Source organism: Trachypithecus francoisi, unplaced genomic scaffold (genome assembly GCF_009764315.1).
Source record: "Trachypithecus francoisi isolate TF-2019V2 unplaced genomic scaffold, Tfra_2.0 Lachesis_group5, whole genome shotgun sequence".
In the NCBI taxonomy this organism is placed as follows: domain Eukaryota; kingdom Metazoa; phylum Chordata; class Mammalia; order Primates; family Cercopithecidae; genus Trachypithecus; species Trachypithecus francoisi.
Genome location: NW_022681470.1, coordinates 12,685,840 through 12,712,303, shown reverse-complemented (window position 1 = coordinate 12,712,303; position 26,464 = coordinate 12,685,840). Strand labels below are relative to the sequence as shown.

Below are 26,464 nucleotides of genomic sequence, written 5' to 3'. Positions count from 1 at the left end.
GCAAAGCAAAATACAGCTTTTGCTGTAACTTCACTAAACTACTTGTAGTTCACTGAATGTGCTGTGTTTTCTCTAGCCCCCGTGTTTTTTCATGTGCAATTCCTCTGGTCTGGTGTTTCGTGCCTCTTTACATTGCCAATTCCTACTTAGTGATGTCAGTATCTAAAAAGCAGTTCCTGATGACCCCTCTCCACCACATTCACCAAATACTTTTTACACTGTTTTGTCATCATTTATTTATCTGTCTATCTCTTCAAAAGCGAAGAGCTCCTGGTAAAGACAGTTGCTGTCCTTTCATCTCTGCATCTAGCAGAGGTGCTGGGCCATAGTAGGTACTTAATGGTCTGCTGAGTAAAGCAGTGAATAAACTGTAGTCACACTTTTAAAGGTCTGATGTTTTTCTATTTATTTTATGTATCACTATAGGTAGGCCATTTCTGCAGTACTATACATTAAAGTGATAATACTACAAAAATGTAGGAAGAATAAAGTACTCTCCTACACAGAAAATAGTCAAAGATTTTTAAAAACCTATTATAATGTTTGAATTATATTTTGTTCAGAAATGTACAACCCCCTTCGATAAAACTTCATATTTTACTCAGCAAAATAAATAACTTTATAAAACATCCACAGAGTGCAATAGGTATGGAAATTATGTATCACTGAAATTTTAGACAGTAGTATTTATAACACATGGTCATGTATACCAGTCCAGTTTTGACATATATGTTGGCAATAGGACACAGAAGAAACCAGAAACCATTATTTTCAAATATTACACAGCGACCATTTTTATATTGGAAGGATCCCTTAAGTCATCCAGCTGAATGTCCTGTTACTGATGAGGATACTGTGCTCTGGAGCAATTAAGTGACTAAAGTCACTCATCTAGTTGATACAGGTGCCAAGATTAAAAGCAAAGATAGGCTGGGCATGGTGGTGTGGTGAAAATATTCAACTTTGTCATCTTTAACCTTTAAAAAGAATGTTTTTGATATTTAAAAAGAGTATTTTTCCCTAATAATAGATTTAAATTTCTTTTATAATAAATTATGAACAAAGTGGAGTTTATTCCAGGAATGCAAACATTTAAAAACTATTGCCAGGCGTGGTGGCTCATGCCTGTAATCCCAGCACTTTGGGTGGCTGAGGTGGGTGGATCACGAGGTCAGTAGTACAAGACCAGCCTGGCCAAGATGGTGAAACCCGTCTCTACTAAAACTACAAAAATTAGCCAGGCGCGATGACAGGCACCTGTAATCCCAGCTACTTGGGAGGCTGAGGCAGAAGAATCGCTTGAATCTGCATGGCAGAGGTTGCAGTGAGCCAAGGTCACACCACTGTACTCCAGCCTGGGCAACAGAGTTGAGACTCCGTCTCAAAAAAAACAAAAACAAAAACAAACAAACAAAACTATCAAGATAACTCACCTACATTACAGAATAAAAAAGAAAAATCATATGTTAGTTTCAACAGATGGAGAAAAGGCGTTTAACAAAATTCAATATCCATTCTGTATAAAAACTCTCAGTGAACTGGGAATGGGAGAAAATTCCCTCATTCTGATAAAACACGTCTAAGAAAAACTGAGAGTTCATATCACACTTAATGGTGAAATACCTCATGCTTCTCCTTGGGTCAGACACTAAACCAGGATGTCCACTTTCACTACTTCCATCTGCCTTTGTACTAGAAGCCAGTGCAAAAGTCAAGAAAGCAAAATAAAAGGCATACAAATTGAGAAAAAAGTAAAATTATCATTATTCACAGATGACATCATTATTTACATATAAAATCCTAGGGAATCTACAGAAAAGTTTCAAGATCTAATGAATGAATTTAGCAAAGGCACAGGATGCAAGGTCAACATATGAAAAGCGATTGTATTTCTATGAGCAACAAACAACAGGAAAATAAAAAAATTTAAATACCATTTATAATAGCATCAAAAAGGAATAAAATATTTAGAATAAATTTAACCAAACAACAGGCAGGACCTCTACAATGAAAACCACTCAATAGTGCAGAGAAACAAACTAAAGAAGACATAAATAGAGTTTGATATCATGTTCATGCATTGGAAAACTCAACATTGTTAAGTGTCAATTCTCTCTAAATTGATTTATAGATTCAACATCATCTCAACTGAAATCCTGGTGTGCATTTTGTAGAAATAACAAGTTGATTCTAAAATTTATATGGAAATATGAAGGATCTAGAATGGCCAAACTTTCTTTAAAAACAAGAACAAAATTAGACAACTTACAACACCTAATTTCCAAACTTATTTATATAAAAGCTACAGTAATCTAGACAGGGTACTGATAAAAGATGACATCAAAGATCAGTGGAACACAATGCAGTCTAGAAAGATCCATAAATATAGAAAAAGAAAAAGTGCTCAACATCATTAATTGCCAGAGAAATGCAAATTAAACCTACAATGAGACACTACTTCATATTCACTTAGAACGACTAACACTAAAAAGACTGGCAATATCAAATATTAGAGAGGATATAGAACTGGAATTCTCATACACTGCTGTTAAGAATGAAACATGGTACAACTAGTTTGCAAAACAGTTGGGCAGTTTCTTACAAAATTAAACAAACATTACCCTTTGCCCACAAATTGTATGCCTACATATTTACCCAGGAGAAATAAAAACATATCCAAGGACTTTTACAAGAATGTTCAAAGCAGCTTTATTCATAATGGCCAAATGCATACAGCTCAAAAGATTAAACAGCAGGTGAATGGTTAAACAAATTACAGTATACCCTTACAATGAAATACTAATCAGAAATTAAAAAGTAGTGAACTACTAAATTATGCAAGAACATGGATGAATTTCAGAGACATGAGAGTACATACCACATGATTCCAAGCTACACTTAGATGCTAAAAGTCACAACAGTGGTGGTCTTGCAGTAAGTGAAGGGGTGGGACTGACTGAAAAAAGGCATGACAAAACTTTCTAAGGTGACGGAAATATTCTGAACAATGATCTGGGTGGTGATGACACAGGTGTAAATATTTGGATTTTGTTTTGTTTTTTAAGACAGGGTTTCACTCTGTCACCAAAACCAGAATGCAGTGACACGATCATGGCTCACTGCAGCCTTGATTCCCCCAGGCTCAAGTAATCCTCTCACCTCAGCCTCCCGAGTAGCTGGGACTATAAGCACACACCAACACACCTGGCTAATTTTTGTATTTTTTTGTAGAGATGGGGTTTTGCCATGTTGCCCAGGCTGGTCTCGAACTCCTGGCCTCAAGTAATCCACCTACCTCGGCCCCCCAAAGGATTGGGACTACTGATGTGAGGTGTATTTGTCAATATTCATCTAACTATATACACAATATCTGTGCATTTACTGTATGTAAATTGTACCTCAATGAAGTCTATTTAGTTCTTTATATTAAATGTCTATTAATAGGCCAGGCACAGGGGCTTACCCCTGTAATCCTAGCACTTTGGGAGGCCAAGATGGGCGGATCACTTGGGGCCAGGAGTTTGAGACCAGCCTGACCAACATGGCAAAACGCTGTCTCTACCAAAAATATTTTTAAAAATTAGCCCAGGCGTGGTGGCTCATGCCTGTAATCCCAGCTACTTAGGTGGCTGAGACACGACAACCTCTTGAACTCTGGAGGCTGAGGTTACAGTGAGCCAAGATTGTGCCACTGCACCCCAGCCTGGGTGAAAAAGTGAGACTCTGTCTCAAAAATAAATAAATAAATATTAATAAAGCAAAAGGACTCCAGTGGGTGAGAAAGGGTTTAAATCACCCCAGAGTACCCAAGAAGTGCTCCTATTCATGAGAAGCAGAGATAGAAAAACTAAATTTCCTCCTAAAACATACAACTATGTGCCTAGTGTTATGATTTCATCTTAAATGATAAAATCTCATTCAATTAATTCCCCTTAAAAACTCAAACATTCATTCTCCATTTCCTAACTAAAAGAACTGAATGTTGATAAAGGCCTATGTTTTAAACGGCTATTTATTTTCACTCCAAAGGCACATCTACTGTTCCTACTATTATTGATACAGATATTCCAAAAAGTGACTAGGTGGAAAGAAGGGATTAAAAAATACCACCACAGTAAAAAAATTATTTAATTTATGACCTAAATAATTGTCATTTAATACCTTAAAATATATTTTATGACTTAAAAGAGAAAGTATTCTCTTTACTATATATACAAAGAAAATACTGTATTTGTAATCCAATAGACTTGTATCCAGAATACATAAAGAACTGCTACAACTGATGATAAATAAATAACCTGACCTTAAAAATGGTGCAAAACTTCTAAACATTCATAAAAGAAGATACACAAATGGCCAATAAGCTAATGAAAAAATTATCAACATCATTAGTTGTTAGCGGAAAGTGAACTAAAACTACAATAAGATACTACTTCATATTCTTTTAGAATGGCTAACACTACAGACTGGCAAAATATTCCCAAAAGAAAAATTATTGCTGCTGTTATGACATGAATTATTTCAATCATTCAGTAATACATTAAAAGACATTTCATGACATAAAAGAGAAAGCATAAAATCTAGAGCGATAGAAAGTAGATTAGTGCTTGCTTAGGGGTAGGCGAATGGAAGGGATAGGGGAATGATAGTTAAAGGGTATGGAGTTTCTTTTGGAGGTGATGAAAATATTCTAAAATTAACTGTGGTGACAGATGCACATATCTGTGACAACACTAAAAGCCATTGAATTGTACACATAAAATGGGTGAATTTTATGATATGTGAATATCTCAATAATGTTATTTTTAATAATGCTGTTATTAAGATTTTGATTTGGATTAAATTGGGATCTACAGATTTGGAGGAAAGATGTATGATTATAATATTGATTCTTTCAATACATGAACATTATATAATGCTCCAATTATTTGGGTCTTCTTTAGTGTCTCTCAATAATCTTTTAGAGAATTCCATGCAGAAGTACTGTACATATTTTATTAGAGTCATTCCTGGATATTTACTATTTCTGATGCTATTTATATGGTATATTTTAAAAAAGACAAAGCACTGAATTTTTTTAACATGGAGAAGAAGAAGAATACAGCATGGTGTACATATTAAATAATCAAAATTTCAAAATAAAAAATCACTACACATGGTCTAACATAATTTTTTGATTTTAAATTTTATTTATAGAAAATTCGGCCGGGCGCGGTGGCTCAAGCCTGTAATCCCAGCACTTTGGGAGGCCGAGATGGGCGGATCACGAGGTCAGGAGTTCGAGATCATCCTGGCTAACACGGTGAAACCCCGTCTCTACTAAAAAAATACAAAAAGCTAGCCGGGCGAGGTGGCGGGCGCCTGTAGTCCCAGCTACTCGGGAGGCTGAGGCAGGAGAATGGCGTAAACCCGGGAGGCGGAGCTTGCAGTGAGCTGAGATCCGGCCACTGTACTCCAGTCCTGGTGACAGAGCGAGACTCCGTCTCAAAAAAAAAAAAAAAAAAAAAAAAAGAAAATTCATACAAATATATAAAAATCAAATTATATTTAATCATTCATTTAACAAATCACATTCATGAAAAAGAATAAAAATACAGAAACTTGGCTGGGTACAGTGGCTCACACCTGTAATCTCAGCACTTTGGGAGGCCAACGGCAGTAGATTGTTTGAGGTCAGGAGTTTAAGACTAGCTGGCCAACACAGTGAAACCACGTCTCTACTGAAAACACAAAAATTAGCTGGGTGTGGTGGTGCACGCTTGTAGTCCCAGCTTCTTAGGTGGCTGAGACACGAGAATCACTTGAACCTGGAGGTGGAGATTGCAGTGAGCCAAGATCGCACCACTGCACTCCAGCCTAGGCGACAGAACGAGACTCTGTCTTAGAAAAAAAACATAAACCTACAAATGTCCTGAAAAATTCCACGACAAGTAAATGCTTTCTAATTTGTATTTGCTATGTTCCTTAGCTTATAGTGAAAACAGAGGTACTGTTTTAGTGTCCATATTTACTCAATATATGTATTTATTAGCAAAGTGCTTTCATAGCAAAGAAATTTTATTTAATGATGGCCAGTTTTACATTTAAAGCTGGTAACACTCAAAGTGTTAAAAAAAAATCCATCATATTGGTGTTACAAACACTGTATTATTTTTTCAACTAACTATATTAATTAGTTCCCTGAAAGCAGATTGTAGAGTTTTACATTCACAAAACAATTATTCATTTTCTACTAAAATGAAATAAAGATATAAATCACATTTGGCCTTAAAATTAATTTCTTTGAGTACTTAATGTTTCTAGATCTGTTTTCTCATCTGCAAAAGAAGGTTAGATGAAAACATCTAGTCTCAACTAGTTTTAAAACTCTGTTAATTTTATAATAAGAAAACAGCAAAACCATATGGTCATACCATACATTAAGCCAAAAACAACAATGTTTGAAAAATTAGATGTATACAAGCTAAAAGACTCAGTAATTATTAGTTCACATAAAAGGACTCTCTGCTTTCACTCCAGAATTAGCAGCCTCCAAAACTTTTTCAAAAACATACTTGACATTCATTGAAAATGAAAATTCATCATGTTTCCGACATAAGATGCAGGAATATAAGGTTATATCTTATATTTCTACTAACAACCATAGTTATCTCACTGATATTAGGATAAAAAGCACAGTATATATGAAACCATTTAGTTCTTAGGCCATTCATAATCCTAAGATATTTCAGATGTTTTGAAAGTATTCAAATAAACAATATGGTTATAAATAGGTCCACTTTTTTTTTTTTTAGTGGAATAATGTGAAAGACTAGACTTTATCTCAAGGAGGCTTCAGAAACTATGTAATCCAAAACCATGTAGCTATAGTTAACTATCATATACTGATGAAAATAAGTATTTGATATAAACATGTTACCTGATCAATGATAGAATTTAGCTTGGTAAGTAATAGAAATCCTCGACCATGGACAAGGTACTGTCCAAGGGTTGCCATGTGCGTCTCCTCCTCCTCTTCCTCCCTGGCCTCCACCCTCTGGACCACTGCATTGCAAAGCCGATTGACATCAGTCAGAAATTCACGTGCCAATGAGTTACTGTCGGTGCTCATGACCGAGCTATAAAATAAATATTACAAAAAAAAGATTAGGAAAATAAATACAAATTTACTTTTAAAACTATGTGTTTTTGTTGTTTGTTTCTAACTGAAGATTGGCTTAAAATTATTGGGAACTGGTACTTAACTCTATAATATTTTCAGGCATAGTTCTAACCTAGTTGGGTGCTTCTTAAATAATTCCTGCCATGGCAGAAATGAGTCCCAGGTTTGAAATACCTAAGCATAGCTGAGAATGGGTAAGTGACAGCACCTGGAAGGAAGACATTTTTCTCTTTTTAAGAGAGAAGACTTTCTTTCTTAAATACTATAAAAATAAACCCATTACTTATAAAATGTTCTTGCTTTACATATTTTATAATAAATTGACATTTTTAAATTATAACCCATTTTTCACTTGATAGAGCCCACAATCACTGCCCCATCCTCCCCAAACACCAAAGTTCAGTTAATAACAGGATTTCCAGTCAGGTGAATAAAAACTGAATAATTCTAACAGTTAAAGTTATGCCACTTCACTTCTTACGACATTTAAATCAAATAAAGGGTAATGTGACATTTTAAGATTAAGGGAAATAAGGTACAGCAAACAGAATGGGGAAACATAAATACAGAGAAAAATGTACAAATTTTCAGAAGGGAAAAACCATGAACAACAAAATCCCCAAAGAGTTTCAAAATAGTTTCATCTCTGGGCCAAAAGTAATTTTGAGTATCCAATAACCTTTAAAAGACGTTTAACGTAGAGATGTTAAGTTAAATAAGACATGTATTGCTTCCCCTCCCTTCACCCGCTTCAGGGGGAAGCCCTCCCCACAATCCCTGCTGAGAGGGCAGTGGGCATATGATCATGCCTCTTGCCAAGAGGCACAGTCAGACTCTGGGCCCCAATTCAGCTACAATGCATGCTCATCACAAGATGTGACTTGTATAGTGTGGATTGCAAAGAGGAACTGGACTAATCAGGTTTTCTTTCTCTCTCAGGAATTTAAACTAAAGGGATAATATAGTTGATGTGCTGAAAGGTCACATACAGATGGGGCTATGGTTGTCAATATGAGGTAGCTGAGGGTCAGAAGAAGCCAACTAGGTAAAAATGAACCAACGGGATACAAAGAGGAGTAGATAAACATGAAAGGGAAATACCAGAGAAATTCCCAATACTAACTTAGTTCCTGTTCATTCTGGGACCTCATAGTTTAATTATTTGATTTCCATCAGAATTCTAGGTGTTACAATAACTCTTAGTATAACAAACATCATTATTTTTAATATTTTTGAACATTAGAAAGAAGACAGAAAAGTATAAAGTACATCTCTCATTCTAAAATGTGGCAATAACCTCTATTATATATTAATATTGGTTCTTTACATACTTTCAGAAAGTAAAATTATTCAATAAATCCAATAACCTCATTTATATTCAGTTCATATTTATCCAATTTTAATATATTTCACTGAATCTGTCAATAATTTTAGGATACATAATTATTTAGTACACTACTAAAAAAGAATTAAACTATGACACAATGTTTCTTATCACATAAAATTTCCCTACAATATCACCTTCTGGGCCGTCAAGACCATTCATGACACAGCATTTAAGAGTACTGCACTATTGTTTCCGGGATTTTCCTTCAAAGCTACCAATGTCATTCTATAAGTTTATATGCTGGTGCTTTCTTGATCTTACCAAATGGTATCAGCAGAAAGTTTCAGAAAACAACCAGGAAGACACTTAAAACTCAACAGGTATAGTACCAGCAATGCACCAAAGTCTGCTGAAGTGCTGACAATGTGAAAGTCTATGATCAAGTGCACTCATGCGCAGACCATGTCAACTACTTCACAAGTGCTTGTACGGCATCATCCATTGAAAGATACACTGCAACTTTAGAAATATTAAAAATGTGAAAAACTGAAAAATTACGGGAATAATTAAGTCTATCTTCTAGAAATTAAGATAATGGAAATCAATATAAATTTTTAGATATAACAGTTAACGCCATATTAGTAAAAGGCATTATAATCTCAACAGAAATGTATGCTTTTTCTTGATTTAAAAATGTACATAAAATATATACATGTTTATATGAATAGGCTAGTGTATACACATGATCTATTACTTGCTTTTATTTCATTCAGATATACTGAAAAACATTTCACATGAGCTCTCACTCTTTAATAGCTGTATGGCATACTGCTACATGTAAATATTACATATATTGCATTATATTATAGTTTACTATGCAGCCAATCTCTTATTTTTGAATAGATTGTTTCTAGTCTTTTATTATCATAAACAAAGCTACAATTAACACCCTTATACTACTTGCACCTTTATCTTATTATTTCCTTGAAGTAGAAATTGCTGTTATTTCATAGGGAAGGTTTTACATATTTCTTGTTAGGTTTACTTCAAGGTGCTTTATATTTTTGCCATTATTATGAATGGGATTTTGTTTTCCATTATATATTCTAGGATTTAAAACTGGTATATAGTAGGCACATAGGAAGCGGATTTCTTTTGATATAATAATCATATATCTAAACTTCTTTCTGAGCTTTTTTATTATTTTGTTTTGAATTTCCCAGATTTAATACTCTATAATCTACAAATAACAAAAATTCTGAATTATCTTATCCAATATTCATATAATTTCCATTATTCTATCTAATTGTATTAGTTTGCATTAACAGAACAACATCAGTTGTGGTGATGGGGACACTTTTGCTTTGTACATTAGGAAGCATTCGCCTCTTCCTAACAGAAATATTGAATTTAATTGAATGACTTTCAGCCATTTTGAATGTCAACTGAAAAGATGATTGCACAGTATTTTCTTTAAATTTTTTTCTAATATTTAATGTAACCAGAAACAAAGAATATATAACATGAGGTTATAGCCAACAACCAGATATAAATAGTACACTGTATATATCCTTTGGCAACTTTGCTTTTTCCTCTTAATGTTATGTTCATTCCATTAAACCATCATGCAATATACCATTGTATGGATAAACCACAAACTATACATCCATCTCTACTAAGAAAAGTTTAGCTGTTTTAACTTTGGGGTTTAATGAATGTCACATAATTATGTAGTTTGAAGCCTTCAAAATCAAGTATGTTGATGGTTAATATTTATTACATTATATACTTACCAGTCTTTCACCACTGCTATAACATTTAGAGTCTATATCATTTGGGCTCATAAACTAGATGAAACAAATATTCTTAGAACAAAGCTTCACCTACAAAAAAAAAAAAAGACAAAAATATTAATGACAATAGTAAACCACAAATAATTTTAACAAATAAAGTTGTGACGTAATCAGTGGCCATTCTTCATACATGATGTATGAAGCAACCAGTGAAATTTTTAAATCTCAGGAGCACACTAAAAAAATGCCTACTTCAAGAATTCCTCTTGAGAGGGAATCTTGGAACACAGTGGTCTGAAAAAGCAACTCAATAATAGCTCTCTACTTTTCCTCTTCCAGTTCTTAACTTAAAACCTCCAGGTAAATCACAAGTTAAATGCAAAGGAGAATTAGACCAATCTTCTTAACACTAGAATCTAGGAGGCAGTGGAATATCTAAATACTATCAAGAAAAAAAGGCCTTCAAAGTTCCTAGGTACAGCCATTACTTTCCTGTTAGGATGAAAGGTATTTGAGGATACATAAGAACTTAGACAATACTAAAACCAAACATCAATTTATTAATCATCATCAAGTTTCATATCTTTATTGAAGTTTTTAAATGAATTAATCTTTTGTGTACAATATAATGAAGGTTATTTCTAGAAGACTAAAGGATAAATTTCTATTTCTGGGATAGCAACAGGATATTTCTCTTTAGTTACCTGTTCTCCCCTTCTCTATAGTTTTTACCAGGAAGAAGCATGAAAAATGTTTCCTTACCAAGTTATGCAGCAAACAGGAAGATATTTTGAATTACAAGTTTTTAAATCAGACTTTTTTAAAGTTATTTTTATTTTTAAAAAAAACGAGACAGGGTCTCACTATGTTGCCCAGGCTAGTCTTGAACTCCTGAGCTCAAGTGATCTGCCCGCCTCAGCCTCCCAAAGTACTGGGATTAAAGGCGTGAGCCACTGTAGCTGGCCCAGAGTGATCTTTAATTACTTCAAAATGCTCAAATCTGGAAAACTGTCTTGAGTTTCTTTCAGCTTGCCAAACGGTTCTTGTACCACACATTATTCTAGGCACTTGAAGATAAACCAGGCAGAAAACAGCTGTGTTAGACTACGCAGGGCTTTCTGTGAATTAGGAAAAAACAACCCTTCCTGATGGGAGCAGCTTCACAGCAGGGCACACAGCTATCAAAGCACAGGGTGTATTTCAGTCCCACCCCCTCACTCCTCTGGCAGAGCACCAGAAAGCAGTATATCAACTGCTCAACCAAGTGAAATAGCCCTGGAATAGAGTCCTAATACACCTTCCATACCTGTTCCTGCTGCCTCCTGAGCTAATCAATACCATGCAATTTTTTTTTTTTTTTTTTTTTTTTTGAGAAGGAGTTTCACTCTTTCACCTAGGCTTGAGTGCAGTGGCGCGATTTCGGGCCTCACTGCAACCTCTGCCGCCTGGGTTCAAGCGATTCTCTTGCCTCAGCCTCCCGAGTAGCTGGATTACAAGCACCCGCTATCATGCATGGCTAATTTTTGTATTTTTAATAGAGAGGGGGTTTCGCCATGTTGGCCAGGCTGGTCTCAAACTCCTGACCTCAGGTGATTCACCCAGCTCGGCCTCCCAAAGTGCTAGGATTACAGATGTGAGCCACTGGGCCCAGCCCATGCAGATATTTTTAACTTTAAAATTATGGAAAGGGAAAAAATAAAATTATGGGAGGGAAATTATGGGTCAAATTATGAGCCTAAAGATGGTATTACATTAGCTGCTCTGACTACTACCACCCTCCAGCTTGGACTGCCACAAGGTAGAGCCATCTATCTTGCGATGCTAAAACGATTCCAGCTAACTCAGCATGGCGGTAAGAAGTGAAAGCTGGCAGCTGGTCAGCTAGATCTGTCTGTTTCTCTTATTGAGGGACATTTTCTAGGCCAAGCTGAGGGATTTATCTAATGCTCTTAAACTGGCATGGCTTCTTTATCTCTGTATTTTACAAAGCCTCACTTGGATATCTATGCAGTTTCATTTTATCCAAGATCCTAATTCTAACCACCAGCACAGTCACATGTGTCCTCCTTCAGTCTGCCAGCACTGTTTATACACACCTGTATTCTAATTTTTATCATCCTGTATCATTCTAGGTGTCCAGAACGTCTGGAAGTAGATACATTTTTAATAACGATGCCCTTAGGCCATCATATATTTGCCTCTGCTTCCAAACTACATAGACACATCCTGTAGTTACTTATCTATAACTGTTTCACCCTCTAGGTCACAAGTTACTTAAGGCCAGGGACCCTGTCTTATTACTTTTTACCTTTTATAGCTATAATGCCCAATTTTAAATCTAACTTTATTACTATAATTTCAATTTCTAATACAACAATTGTTATGTCATAATAAAGCTTGCCCCAACAATATTCCTAGAATTTTTATATCCTTAACATTTATCATAAATGAAAAACATAGTAACAAATGCCTACAATCATATAAATGACCTTCTCAGTAAAATAATGTTTCACTTTTTCTCATATAGAGACTGGTAAAATGTAAAATATGAACAAGCAAAAACAAAAGATACATAAACAAATGCTAATTTAATGTATTAGCTACATCGCCTCATTTTATGTCATCAGAAATTTCATCAATATGTCATCTAATTCAACAAATGTCATTGAACATTTACTGTATGTGAGCTACTAATTTACACACTGAGTTTACAGCAGAATCAAAATCCTTACCATCATGTATTACAGTGGGGTAGAGACAGATGAAAAGCAAACATACACTATAATGTCAGGTCATGTTAATTCGATGAAAAAGTAAAACAAAGTAAGGGTATAGAGTGATAGGAATGCTGCTTCAGATAGGATAGACAAAGAAGGTCTGACGCAGTAATATTTGAGCAAAAACTTGAATGGAATAAGTAAATGGACCATGTGGGTATCTGGGAAATGTATGTTCCAAGTCACTGAGACAAATGCATGCTGGATGCACTGGATATTGAGTGCAAGAGGAAAAGAGGTAAAAAATAATTGCAAAGGAAAAAGTGAGAAAAGTCAACCCATTCTTGCTTCTCAGGAACTAAAGTAAGGCATGGAAAGAGGAAATAGAAGTGTTCCCCTGAAACCATTTCTCCCCAAGAATGGAAGTCCCTCCCCATGTCCACCCAAAAAAGACTATAAGGTGTTTTAGCCTGTGTGAAGAATAGTACTCTTTACTGATGGGTAAGACTGACATAAGAGCAGTTGGGAGGGAAAATAATGTTCAGTTGTAGCTACGTAAGGTGTGGCAGCTTTCTTGGAAATTAAGTAATCAAGCAGGCAGCTGAAGATCGAAACAGGCAGGGAAGCTGGAACTAGTGAATCAGTCTGGGAATCATCAGCATGTCATCGATAAATTTGTCAAGCCATGGGACTAGACAGATTAAATAACCCAGAGCAGTGCTGCTCACCAGAGCTTTCTGAGATGATGAGCATGTTCTATAATTTCTGCCACACAATATAGCAGACAAAAGCCACATGTGGCTAGGGGCTACCATAATGAACAATGGGGACCTGGAGAATGAGTGTAAGGGAGCAGAGAAGTGTTACGACTGAGCCCTGGGCTTAGCATGGCTGAGTCAAGGGAGAGGGTAGGCATCCAACACAGGAGACTGAGAAGTAACAGCAAGTGAGGCGGGAGAAAAATCAGGTGAGTGGTATCTCCCAGAAACCAGGTGAAGAAAGCTTGAAACAGAAAAGAGTAATCAATGGTATCAAAATTATGAGAGAAAGCTGGCAGGTGCAGTGGCTCAAGCCTGTAATCTGAGCACTTTGGGAGGCTGAGGTAGGCTAATCATTTGAGGCCAGGAGTTCAAGAACAGCCTGGGCAACATGGCGAAATTCCATCTCTACTAAAAATACAAAAATTAGCCGGGCATGGTGCTGCGCATCTGTAATCCTAGCTACTTGGGAGGATGAAGTATGAGAACTGCTTGAACCTGAAAGGCGGAGGTTGCAGTGAGCTGAGATTGCACCACTGCACACCAGCCTGGGTGAGAGTGAAATCCTGTTTCAAAAAAAAAAAAAAAAGAATTCCGAGAAGTTAAGTAAGATGAAGACTGGGAATTGACCGCTGGATTTAGCAACATGGAAGTTACTGACAATCTTTTCAAAGAACGGTCTTTATGGAGAGGGAAAGAATGGTAAGGAAATGAAGGCAAGCAATTTAGACAGCTCTTTTGAGAAGTTCTGCCACAAAGCATGCAAGGGAATGGGAGGTGGCTTGAGGGGTACATGAGATAAGTGAGGTTAAAAAAACACCTGATTAATATTATAGCTTGTTTCTAAGCTGAAATATAGCATATTTCTCTAACAGAGAAAAGAAAATAGATGAGAAACTAGAATGAGAAGAGATAATTCTAGGAACAATGAGTAGGCAAAATGAAGAGGACCAATGTACAAGTGGAAGGAACAGTGGCAGTTCATCCAATTGAATAAGAAGCATGTCAGAGAATACGAGTATAGACGTAGGAAGATTAGTATATTTGGCAGTAGGAGGACCAAGAAGTTTTTTTCAGGTGCTTCTATTTTCTTGGTGCAATAAACAGCAAGATTGCCAGCTGAGAGTGAGAAGCGGGGAGGAGGTGTTAAACCCATGAGTGTGACAGGGTCAAAAAACAGCAGCCTATAAGAGACTTCCTGCCAGGCTGCCAATGAGTAACTAAATTAAGATTGGGTTCCATTGTTCAATAACTATACCCATACTATAATCCAATTCTCCTTCATGTTCCCAAGTATAGAATGGTAGACTGTCAAATACCCAATGGGAATCCAGACATATTACAGCTGCAGCATCCTCCTAATCTGTAAATGTAGAATCTATGGGTAGAAACTGGGTGATCTGGAATGAATTCTTAGAGAGCCCACATAACCTTTATTGCTCATCTTTTCTTTAAGTATAATATTTGAAAATCTTTAAAAATGATCTCTAGAGTCTTTTGTGGAAGTAACATCAAGTTTACAAAAATCTATGGAATCTACATTATTTTTTATTTTAGAACATTATTCCTCTACAGGCTTCTACAAGTTTTCACATTTCACCATAATTACTCAAAAGATTATTAGTTCAGCAATGACATTAACAACTGCTCTCAGAATCTAACCCTGAGATGTGAATTCATTTTAGAGCATCCAGAGTTCTGATACAATCTCCTCCCCAATCTTGGGCTTCAATTTTCTCCTATTATTTTTCTCACTTCTACCCTTATTAGTCTGTGTATAGCTCCTTCTCCATGTCAGAGAAGACAAGAAAGCTAAGAAGTTTCATTTGTTCTCTGTATCTGATTATTGGGTCCATTTGTTGATAAGAATCTATTATTTATTTGACATATTCATTCTCTCTCTCTCTCTCCCCCCCTTCTACTGCCCCACCCCCCATCCCCACACCCTTACTGTCTTTCTTTTTGTAGAGACAGGGTCTCACCATGTTGTCCAGGCTGGTCTCGAACTCCTGGGCTCAAGTGAACCTCCCGCCTTGGCTTCCCAAAGTGTTGGGATTACAGGCATGAGCGACTGCACCTGGCCTCATCTTCATTCTCTACATATAAAATGTAAAAGGTCAGGCCAACCTTTTTCAAAATTTTAGCTCATTATTCCACCAGGATTGTGTTCCTATTCCATAGGTTTTATATGTGTGTGTGTGTGTATATATGTACACATATATATATATATCTATATATATAAATATATATATATCTTGGCTCACTGCAACCTCCACCTCCCAGGTTCAAGTTGGCAAGGCTGATCTCAAACTCCTGAGCTCAGGTGATCCGCCCACTTCCACCCTCCCAAAGTGCTGGGATTACAGGCGTGATCCACTGCACCCAGCCATTTAGTTTCGTATCCTTCTTTCTTTCTTGTGCATATTATTTAAAAATCAGTTCATGCCTGGCACAGTGGCTCATGCATGTAATCTCAGCACTTTGGGAGGCCAAGGTGGGTGGATCACCTAAGGTTAGGAGTTCAAGACAAGCCTGGCCAACACGGAGAACCCCCGTCTCTACTAAAAATACAAAAATTAGCCATGTGCGGTGGCACATGCCTATAGTCCCAGCAACTCAGAAGGCTGAGGCAGGAGAATCGTTTGAACCTAGGAGAGGAGGTTGCAGTGAGCTGAGATCGCACCACTGCACTCCAGCCTGGGCGACAGAGCGAGACTCTGTCTCAAAAATAAATAAATAAATAAATAAATAAATAAATAAATAAATAAAATGATTAGTTCATATGGCCACTTATCCTATCCCTTTCCTTCACATATTACTTCCAATTGTTTAGTACAGATACTGCCTATGATCACCTTACAACAACTTTCGCTTCAAGAGACTATCTCTGGCATCTTACGTACCTTTTCTTTGAATTTTAGGAACTCTGTATTCCAATTCTCTATATTCCGGCTTTGTTCCATACTCCTCTTCCTGTTTATTAGTCTGCCAACTATCATTTACAAAACAACCACTTTGAATCAAACACTAAGAACATAAAGTAATTCCAGTCTCTGCCCTCAAGAAGATTACATTATGGTGGCAAAGGCAAATCAATATATAGGGTACTAGGTACTGCTAAGGGACACTTAACCCAATTTGAGTGGCCAGGGAAGCTTCATGAAGAGTAAACTGAAGTTGTACAGGTAAAGGGAGAAAAGAAGGGAAGAAAAGCATTAGAGATGGAAGGAGCAGCTCAAGTTAAGTCACTGAGGAAATTACAGTAAGTTTGGTATCACAACTACAAAATGAGAAACAGGAAAATTGAGGATGGAGGGAGTGGCTGGCAAAGACCAGATGGTGAAAGGCTTTGTACACTATGCTAAGAACCTTGGGCTTTAATCTATTGGCTAGTAAGTCTTATCAGAATCACCTATAGAATTTGTCTAGGCCCCATCATCAGAGACCCTAATCCGCTAAACCCACAGCAAGACCTAAACATTGGTATTTTTAACAAGCTTCATAGGTGATTCTAATGAACAGTCAGGGCTGAGACCCACTGCTACAGGTGACAGGAAGCCCATGAATTATTTTGAACATGTGAGTGACATGATCAATCTTGAACACATAGGTCATTCTACTGGCAATGTGGAAGACACATTTTATGAAGAAGACTCCAGCTGCATGAAAACCACTTTGGAGACTGGTATAATACTCCAAGAAAATGGTAAGGAGATCTTTTTCTAAAGCAACAGTAGAATAATATAATTTTGATAAATATCCAAGAGTCAAAATGAGCACAATTTCGGTGATTAATTGGATGGAGAAGTGAGTGGTAAGGGAGGGATCAGGACAACTCTCTGAATACTAGCTTGGTTAACTGGCTAAATGGTACTGCCACCTGCGAAGCACACACAAGAAGAACTAAGGAATGTGTGCAGAGTCTGCTGTCAGGACAAAACCACTCCACACCAGGTGAGCTGAGTCTTCGGTATACTAGGCCAGTGACCAACTTCTTTACACTGACTACTAAGACTAAATCCAGCATGCCTTTCATTCCAATTTCAGCAATGCTCAAAACATATACCTTCTCAACAACCATCCTTAACTCCATCTCATGGTTTCCAATGCCAGACCGAATAAGGAAATAGGCAAGTATAGACTCTTCTGAGAAGGCAGGATTAGAAAAGAAAAACAGAAAAGAGAGAGGAGCTGGAGAAAGAAGCATAGGTCAAGGAAGGTTTTTTTTTTTAAGTATTTGTTTTTGATTTTTTTTTTTAAAGGAATTGGAAGAACCGTATTTTTAGGCTATAAGAAATAAGAGGTGGTGTGGCGTTGGCAGCCATCCCCTATTAGCTCCGATTGTGTGTACTTCTTCCCAGCATCACTGGCACCATGTTGGTAACTTAAAATCACCATAGTGAGAGTATTTACGCCACGGATATGGGCAAATGCTACATATTAGGGTCTTTTGTGTTTCTTTCTCCAGGAGAGCCAATTTACTAGCATATCACTGCAGCCAGCACAAGGGAAGATACTGAAGACAGGGGCAAGAGAACGAATGAATGAAGGACAAAATTCATAGAGAAAATAAGTGTGGATTGGATCAAGGGCATAGGTGAAGAGGTTAGGCTGGGGCGGGAGAAGCAGGAGGGGACACATCATTCTCTGAGGCTGAGGGAAAGGAGGTAGGGAGAGTTGCTGATATAGAAAACAGGTGGAAGGCCAGAAACTGAGAGAGCTCAAGAATGACAGCCTCAATTTTTTTCATTCAAGTAACAGGCAAAGTCGTCTGCTTAAAGAAGGGGGCCTAGACCATCCTGGCTAACACGGTGAAACTCCGTCTCTAAAGAAACAAAAAATTAGCCGGGTGTGGTGGCAGGTACCTGTAGTCTCAGCTACTCGGGAAGCTGGGGCAGCAGAATGGCGTGAACCTGGGAGGCGGAGCTTGCAGTAAGCCTAGATCGGGCCACTGCACTCCAGCCTGGATGACAGAGCGAGACTCTGTCTCAAAAAAAAAAAAGGGGGGGGGGGTCTAGAGATTGGCGGCTAAAGGCTAAGTAATTTAGAATAATTATTGGAAGAATAGTCAAATGGGGGAAAGTAGTGATGACAGACAAAAGGATTTACTGGTTGGCTACTAGCTTAGCAGAGATGGAAAACCACGAATTTCTAGTGGTATGGATTTTTTCAGATATTTCAGATTCAACAGCAGGATTCAACTGCTTGGGTCTAATAGTAGACAATGCAGACTGTTATCACTGATCTGGAAATGGGAGTTTTGGTGGGTGGAGGCAGCAGAAGCATAAGTGAAAGGGACCCAAGAGTATGGGTGGAAGAACAGTCCTTATGGCCAAAAACGAGACACAGTCTGTGTAGGAAAAAGAAAGAGGCCAGGAAAATAAGTGTTGATAGACAAGGAGAAAATCCAGGCAACCAAGGAAGTGTGGATCTCTACAAGACTGAAGAGTACACAATGTAGGAATTAAGATGTTGGAATTTTTAGATTTCTGAAACAAGCAGTCCCAGATGACAACAACATCCAGAGTGTGGCCCTGCAAGCAGATGTCTAAAGTGAAGTGAAAGTTAAGGTCCCTGCAGTTAAGTAACCATGAAGCTAGTATTTTTGGACAACAGATCATTGTAAGTTCTTAAAATGAAAGCTCTATAATGACAGAGATTTTGTCTATTGTATTCACTGCTAAATCTCTAGCATCTAGAACAGAACACAGCTGACATAAGGCATTCAATGCTACTCATTTGTTGAATGAATGGCATGGCCTTTCTCTCAGGATTTTCATTAGGTTAACTTGTCTAATTAAGTCCCTCGTAGTCAAATTAGGCCAAAGATAGACTCAGAGTACTGGCTCCCTGGATCATTTCCTTTACCTTCTGGAAATGAAATGGTCACTAAAGTAAGTCAACAGTGGCTCTGCTTTCATTGAGTAAGACTTCCTGCAGACATCTGCATAGTTAACTTTGACATCTTAGCTCTGTTCTGGTTCTGTGATTAATTTCCACAACTTATTATCCACATAAAAGATTACAGAATTAAGCTATCACCCTCAGTCTTGTGGATTTTCACGCATTTATCTTCTTGACATAGAGAACTACTACACCTGCCCCTCACACCAAGTCATGATCACATATATTCTTCACTTTTAGGGCTGCTCCTCATATAATGGCATTTTTAGATGCCTTGTCATGTTTGTGTTCTAGGCAGTGCTACCAAGGACATTACATGTACCACTGAAAATACAATCTCAAGCTCAACAACAGGGCAAGAAATGGTCCCTAGGTGGCTGAGTTTCCTTTTCAATAAATATCAAATAGCCAGTGGCCACAGTGATAAGAAGGGAAAGGGGTCCATTGTGCTACAGTTCCCTTTTTCACAAATTCATTAATTCCAATATTTATTTCTTAAATATTTTAATATTAATATGCTCTAGCTCATTTTATTTTCACTATTTATGAATCTGTTCTGAATAGTGGGATATACATACAGTAGGCATCATAACAGTAGTGAAATAGGACCCAGAAGCAGCACATCAGGAATCTAGCAATATCTAGCTAGTCACACAGAGCTGTGTGAAGTTTGGCTTCTTCTTCCATAAACTACCCCACAGAGTTGCTATGTGGGAGCCCAAGAAATTACATAACCTCAGTAAACATTGTTGACAAATTTTACGGCTCTATGTCTCAGTACTAGCTGCACACCTTATGACAGACAGTGCCATCTGAAGGAAGAAAAAGATCACTGCAAGCTTTCCTCAGATGAGTGTGAGGAAAATGATGTTCTGCTTCATCACGCGGTTTCCAAGGAAGCACTGAAAAAAAAAATAGGGAGTCCCTGTATTTTCTGCTTTTTCCCTGTCTTGCGGCTTCCACAAGAAAAAAAAAGAAGAAGTCAAAGGAAAAAACAGCAAAAAAGGTTATAATAATGATATTTATTCTTATAGCTTGATTAGAAAGCACACTTTTTCCTCATTAAACAGTAACACCCAAAAGACTTGATTGTTAGTCTTTCACCAAATGCCAAAAATCCTGGAAAATTCCCTTTTAAAATAACACTATGTGCTTGCCTAATTTTCTTAATTCAGTAGTATTAGAGAAATTGCCATTGGAAAGACTTTTTTTCAAAAATGTTATGTGCCAAAGAGGAGACTGCGATAAATCAGTTATGGTAATAATTAGGCAAAATAATGTACAGAATAATAAATGCCCAATAAATTCTGTCAAATCAAAATCTGCCATGATTTGAAGCAGCCTTCTTGAAAATAAAAGGTTAGTTTATATGGATTTAACTATTCTAAATCCCATCTCTCCAGAGTTTAATATAAATTGATGACAGATTGATTAGCAACTTTCTCAAAGATCTCATATAGTCTTTACAACACGTTAGGAGAAAAAAGAAAACACTATGCCATTTCATAAATGACATGAATAAAGGAATAAACATGAATAACTTAGAATCATATGTTGTCATAATGTCAGAAATTTTAGATATCATATTCTCTAACCCCACATTCTACAGTTGACAAAAACTGAGGCCTACAGGTCCACGGTCACAGAAATGATTAGTCACCGGACTCCCCCATCCCAGTTGTCTTGGAGTTACATATGTTTTTGGAGCTAATTAACTTGAACTGAAATAAGCAAGTTTAGAATATACATAGCCTCTCCTCTTCTGTCAGGTCAATTAGTAATTAGACAACAGGCAAAGGTGTTTCCCTAACACTAAATACTACCTCTAAATGGTACCCAGAGCCTTTACTCAAGTCCACTGGATTGTAATACATACACCTGGAAACAAGATTTTTAAACCTCTCTCTACAAACTTTTTAAACTACAACATAGAACTATATGTCTGAAATGCAGGACGCTTGTGGGCGGAAGGGGACCAAAGCGGGCGGGGAAACTGCATTTGTTCAGATTAATATAATTCTCTTTAAAGAATAAGCCAGTTAAAGCATATCCGTTGAACTGTACAATATTTAAGCAAGAAAATATCTGTTAATCTAAGCTTTACTGTGTAACTTTTTAGTCAATACTAGATGTGCTAAGCAACAACCATCAGAATGATTCCTAACTAAAGAGAGGAGCTCCTGGGATAACGGCGGATGGGAGGCAGGACTAGACTGCAGCTCTGGACAGAGCAGCATGCGGGGGCTCGCATTGTGAATTTTAGCTCCAGATCGACTGCAAGACCCAACCAGCAATCCCGAGAGGACCTACAGACCCTCTGAAGGAAGCAGATTGCTCCTGCAGGCCCCGGGAAACCCCCAAATACTGTGAGTGCCCCAATTGTGCAAGTGGGAAAGGGAGACCCTCCTCTCCCGAACACACACTCCCACTGGAGAAGCGGAAGGTCTGTTTGCTGGAGAAGTTTCTGACCTCACCTGGAGCTGAGTCAAGTTAGAGAGCCAAGCTGAGCAAAATACAAGGGTAGAGAATGCAGTAGAAAGGCCCTAGGAGCTCCCTGGGTCCCTAAGTAGCCCATTCCTGCCTGGCACCACAAAGATCCATAGGGAGGGTGGCCAGAGGAGCGGGGGTAAAACTCCACAAGGAGAAGAAATTCTCTAGCCTAACTTTATAATAATTTGAACTGGGTGAGAAGCCTGCTGGCCAGAACTCGGGGGAGGGTGCAAATCCAGCTAGCAGACTTCACAGGTGGAGGAAAGAACTAAAGCCCTTTTCTTTCCCAGCTGAGAGGCGGATAGCCTCGGGGAAGTTTTCAAGCCCATCTAGCCCTCTAGGGAGTTCTAGGGCCCTGCCCACCGCAGATCTTTCTCTGTACTACTACAGCTGATGCTTTCTAGAAAGTGCCACCTCCTGGCAGGAGGCCAACCAGCACAAAAACAGAGCATTAAACCATGGCCAACCAGCACAAAAATGGAGCATTAAACCACCAAAGCTAAGGACCCTCACAGAGTCCATTGCACCCTCCACCACCTGCACCAGAACAGGCCCTTGGTATCCACGGCTGAGAGACCCATAGACGGTTCACATCACAGGACTCTGTGCAGACAACCCCCAATACCAGCCTGGAGCCAGGTAGACTTGCTAGGTGGCTAGACCCAGAAGAGAGACAACAATCACTGCAGTTCGGCTCAAAGGAAGCCACGTCCATAGGAAAAGGAGGAGCATACTACATCAAGGGAACACCCTGTGGGACAAAAGAATCTGAACAACAGTCTTCAGCCCTAGACCTTCCCTCTGACAGAGCCTACCCAAATGAGAAGGAACCAGAAAACCAACCCTGGTAATATGACAAAACAAGGCTCTTCAACACCCCCAAAAAATTTCTCTAGCTCACTAGCAATAGATCCAAACCAAGAAGAAATCCCTGATTTACCTGAAAAAGAATTCAGGGGGGTAGATATTAAGCTAATCAGGGAGGGACCAGAGAAAGGCAAAGTCCAATGCAAGGAAATCCAAAAAATGATACAAGAAGTGAAGGGAGAAATATTCAAGGGAATAGACAGCATAAAGAAAACAAAAATAAAAAATAATTCAGGAAACTTCGGACACACTTTTAGAAATGCAAAATGCTCTGGAAAGTCTCAGCAATAGAACTAAACAAGTAGAAGAAAGAAATTCAGAGCTCGAAGATAAGGTCTTTGAATTAACCCAATACAACGAAGACAAAGAAAAAAGAATAAGAAAACATGAACAAAGCCTCCAAGAAATCTGGGATTCTGTTAAATGACCACATCCAAGAATAATCAGTGTTCCTGAGGAAGAAGAGAATTCTAAAAGCTTCAAAAACATATTTGGGGGAATAATTGAGGAAAACTTCCCTGGCCTTGCTAGAGACATGGACATCCAAATACAGAAGCGTAAAGATCACCTGGGAAATTCATCGCAAAAACGTCTTCGCATAGGCACATTGTCATCAGGTTATCCAAAGTTAAGATGAAGGAAAGAGGCCGCGCGCGGTGGCTGAAGCCTGTAATCCCAGCACTTTGGGAGGCCGAGATGGGCGGATCACAAGGTCAGGAGATCGAGACCATCCTGGCTAACACGGTGAAACCCAGTCTCTACTAAAAAATAAAATAAATAAATAAATAAATAAAACTAGCCGGGCGAGGTGGCGGGCGCCTGTAGTCCCAGCTATGCGGGAGGCTGAGGCAGGAGAACGGCATAAACCCGGGAGGCGGAGCTTGCAGTGAGCTGAGATCCGGCCACTTCACTCCAGCCCGGGCAACAGAGCGAGACTCCGTCTCAAAAAAAAAAAAAAAAGATGAAGGAAAGAATTTTAAGAGCTGTGAAACAGAAGCACCAGGAGGTAGCCTATAAAGGAAAACCTATGAGATTAACAGCAGATTTCTCAGCAGAAACCCTATAAGCTAGAAGGGATTGGGGCCCTATCTCCAGCCTCTTCAAACAAAACAATTATCAGCTAAGAATTTTGTATCCAGCAAAATTAAGCATCATATATGAAGGAAAGATAAAGTCGTTTTCAGACAAACAAATGCTGAGAGAATTCGCCATCACCAAGCCACCACTAGAACTGCTAAAAGGAGCTCCAAGTCTTGAAACAAATCCTGGAAACACATCAAAACAGAACCTCTTCAAAGCATAAATCACACAGGACCTATAAAACAAAAATGCAAGTTAAAAAGCAAAAACAAAAAAACAACAACAACAAAAAGTACACAGGCAGCAAGGAGCATGATTAATGCAAACATACCTCACATTTCAATGCTAACTAACATTGAATGTAAATGGCCTAAATGCTCCACTTAAAAGATACAGAACCACAGAATGGATAAGAACTCACCAACCATCTATTGCCTTCAGGAGACTCACCTAACACATAAGGACTCAAATAAGGTAAAGGGGTGGGAAAAGGCATTTCATGCAAATAGACACCAAAAGCCAGCAGGATATTCTTATATTAGACAAAACAAACTTTAAAGCAACAGCAGTTAAAAGAGACAAACAGGGACATTATATAATGGTAAAAGGCCTTGTCCAACAGGAAGATATCACAATCCTAAACATTTATGCACCTAACACTGGAGCTCCCAAATTTATAAAACAATTACTAATAGACCTAAGAAATGAGATAGACAGCAACACAATAATAGTGGGGGACTTCAATACTCCACTGACAGCACCAGACAGGTCATCAACACAGAAAGTCAACAAAGAAACAATGAATTTAAACTCTACCTTGGAACAAATGGACTTGACAGAGATATACAGATATTTCATACAATAACTGCAGAATATACATTCTATTCAACAGTACATGGAACTTTCTCAAAGATAGATCATATGACAGGCAACAAAGCGAGTCTCAATAAATTTAAGAAAATTGAAATTATATCAAGCACTCTCTCAGACCACAGCGGCATAAAACTGGAAATCAACTCCAAAAGGAAGCTTCAAAACCATGCAAATACATGGAAATTAAATAACCTGCTCCTGAATGAGCATTGGGTCAAAAACGAAATCAAGATGGAAATTTAAAAATTCTTCAAACTGAATAACAATAATGACAAAACCTATCAAAACCTCTGTGATAGAGCAAAAGTAGTACTAAGAGGAAAGTTCACAGTCCTAAATGCCTACATCAAAAAGTCTGAAAGAGCACAATCTAAGGTCACACCTCAAGGAACTAGAGAAACTAGAACAAAGCAAACCCAAACCCAGCAGAAGAAAGGAAATAACCGAGATCAGAGCAGGACTAAATCAAATTGAAACAAACAAAAAATGCAAAAGATAAATGAAACAAAAAGCTGGTTCTTTGAAAAGATAAATAAAATTGATAGACCATTAGCAAGATTAACCAAGAAAAGAAGAGAGAAAATCCAAATAACCTCATTAAGAAATGAAACGGGAGATATTATAACTGTTACCACTGAAATACAAAAGGTCATTCAAGGCTACTGTGAATACATTTACAGACATAAACTAGAAAGTCTAGAAGAGATGGATACATTCCTGGGAAACTACAACCCTCCTAGCTTAAATCAGGAAGAATCAGATACTCTGAACAAACCCAGCTAGATTGAAATGGTAATTTAATAATTACCACTAAAAAAAGTCCAAGACCAGAAAGATTCAAGGCAGAATTCTACCAGACATTTAAAGAAGAATTGGTACCAATCCTTTTGACACTATTCCACAAGACAGAGAAAGAGGGAATCCTCCCTAATTCATTATATGAAGCCAGCATCACCCTAATACCAAAACCAGGAAAGGACATAACCAAAAAAGAAAACTACAGACCAATATCCTTAATGAACACAGATGCTAAAATCCTTAACAAAATACTAGCTAACAGAATCCAACAATATATCAAAAAGATAATTCACCATGATCAAGTGGGTTTCACACCAGGGATGCAGGAATGGTTTAACATACATAAGTCAATAAATGTGATACACCACATAAACAGAATTAAAAACAAAAATCACATGATCATCTCAAGAGATGCAGAAAAAGCATTCAACAAAATCCAGCATCCTTTATGAAAATTCTCAGCAAAACTGGCATACAAGGGTCGTACCCTAATGTAATAAAAGCCATTTATGACAAACCCATAGCCAACATAATACTGTATGGGGAAAAGTTGAAAGCATTCCCTCTGAGAATTAAAACAACACAAGGATGCCCACTTTCACCATTCCTCCTTAACACAGTACTGGAAGTCCTAGCCAGACCAGTAGGACAAGAGAAATAAAGAGCATCAAAATCAGTAAAGAGGCAGTCAAACT

The 26,464-nt window shown here is 37.8% G+C and overlaps 1 protein-coding gene across 6 annotated transcripts in view; it reads right to left on the bottom strand.

The window, feature by feature from the left end:
- Positions 1–26,464, bottom strand: part of LYST (lysosomal trafficking regulator) — a 223,564-nt gene that overhangs the window by 160,662 nt on the left and 36,438 nt on the right. For 5 of the 6 annotated variants that reach the window (XM_033198012.1, XM_033198015.1, XM_033198016.1 and 2 more), the window contains exons 2-3: positions 10,283–10,372; positions 6,920–7,118 (exon numbers count right to left, since the gene is read on the bottom strand). In XM_033198012.1, the coding sequence (XP_033053903.1) occupies positions 6,920–7,111 (192 nt within the window). In that variant the 5' untranslated portion in view covers positions 7,112–7,118; positions 10,283–10,372. Of the gene's footprint in view, positions 1–6,919; positions 7,119–8,878; positions 9,025–10,282; positions 10,373–26,464 lie in introns of those variants that run through there. The other variant, XM_033198013.1, reaches the window with a different exon arrangement.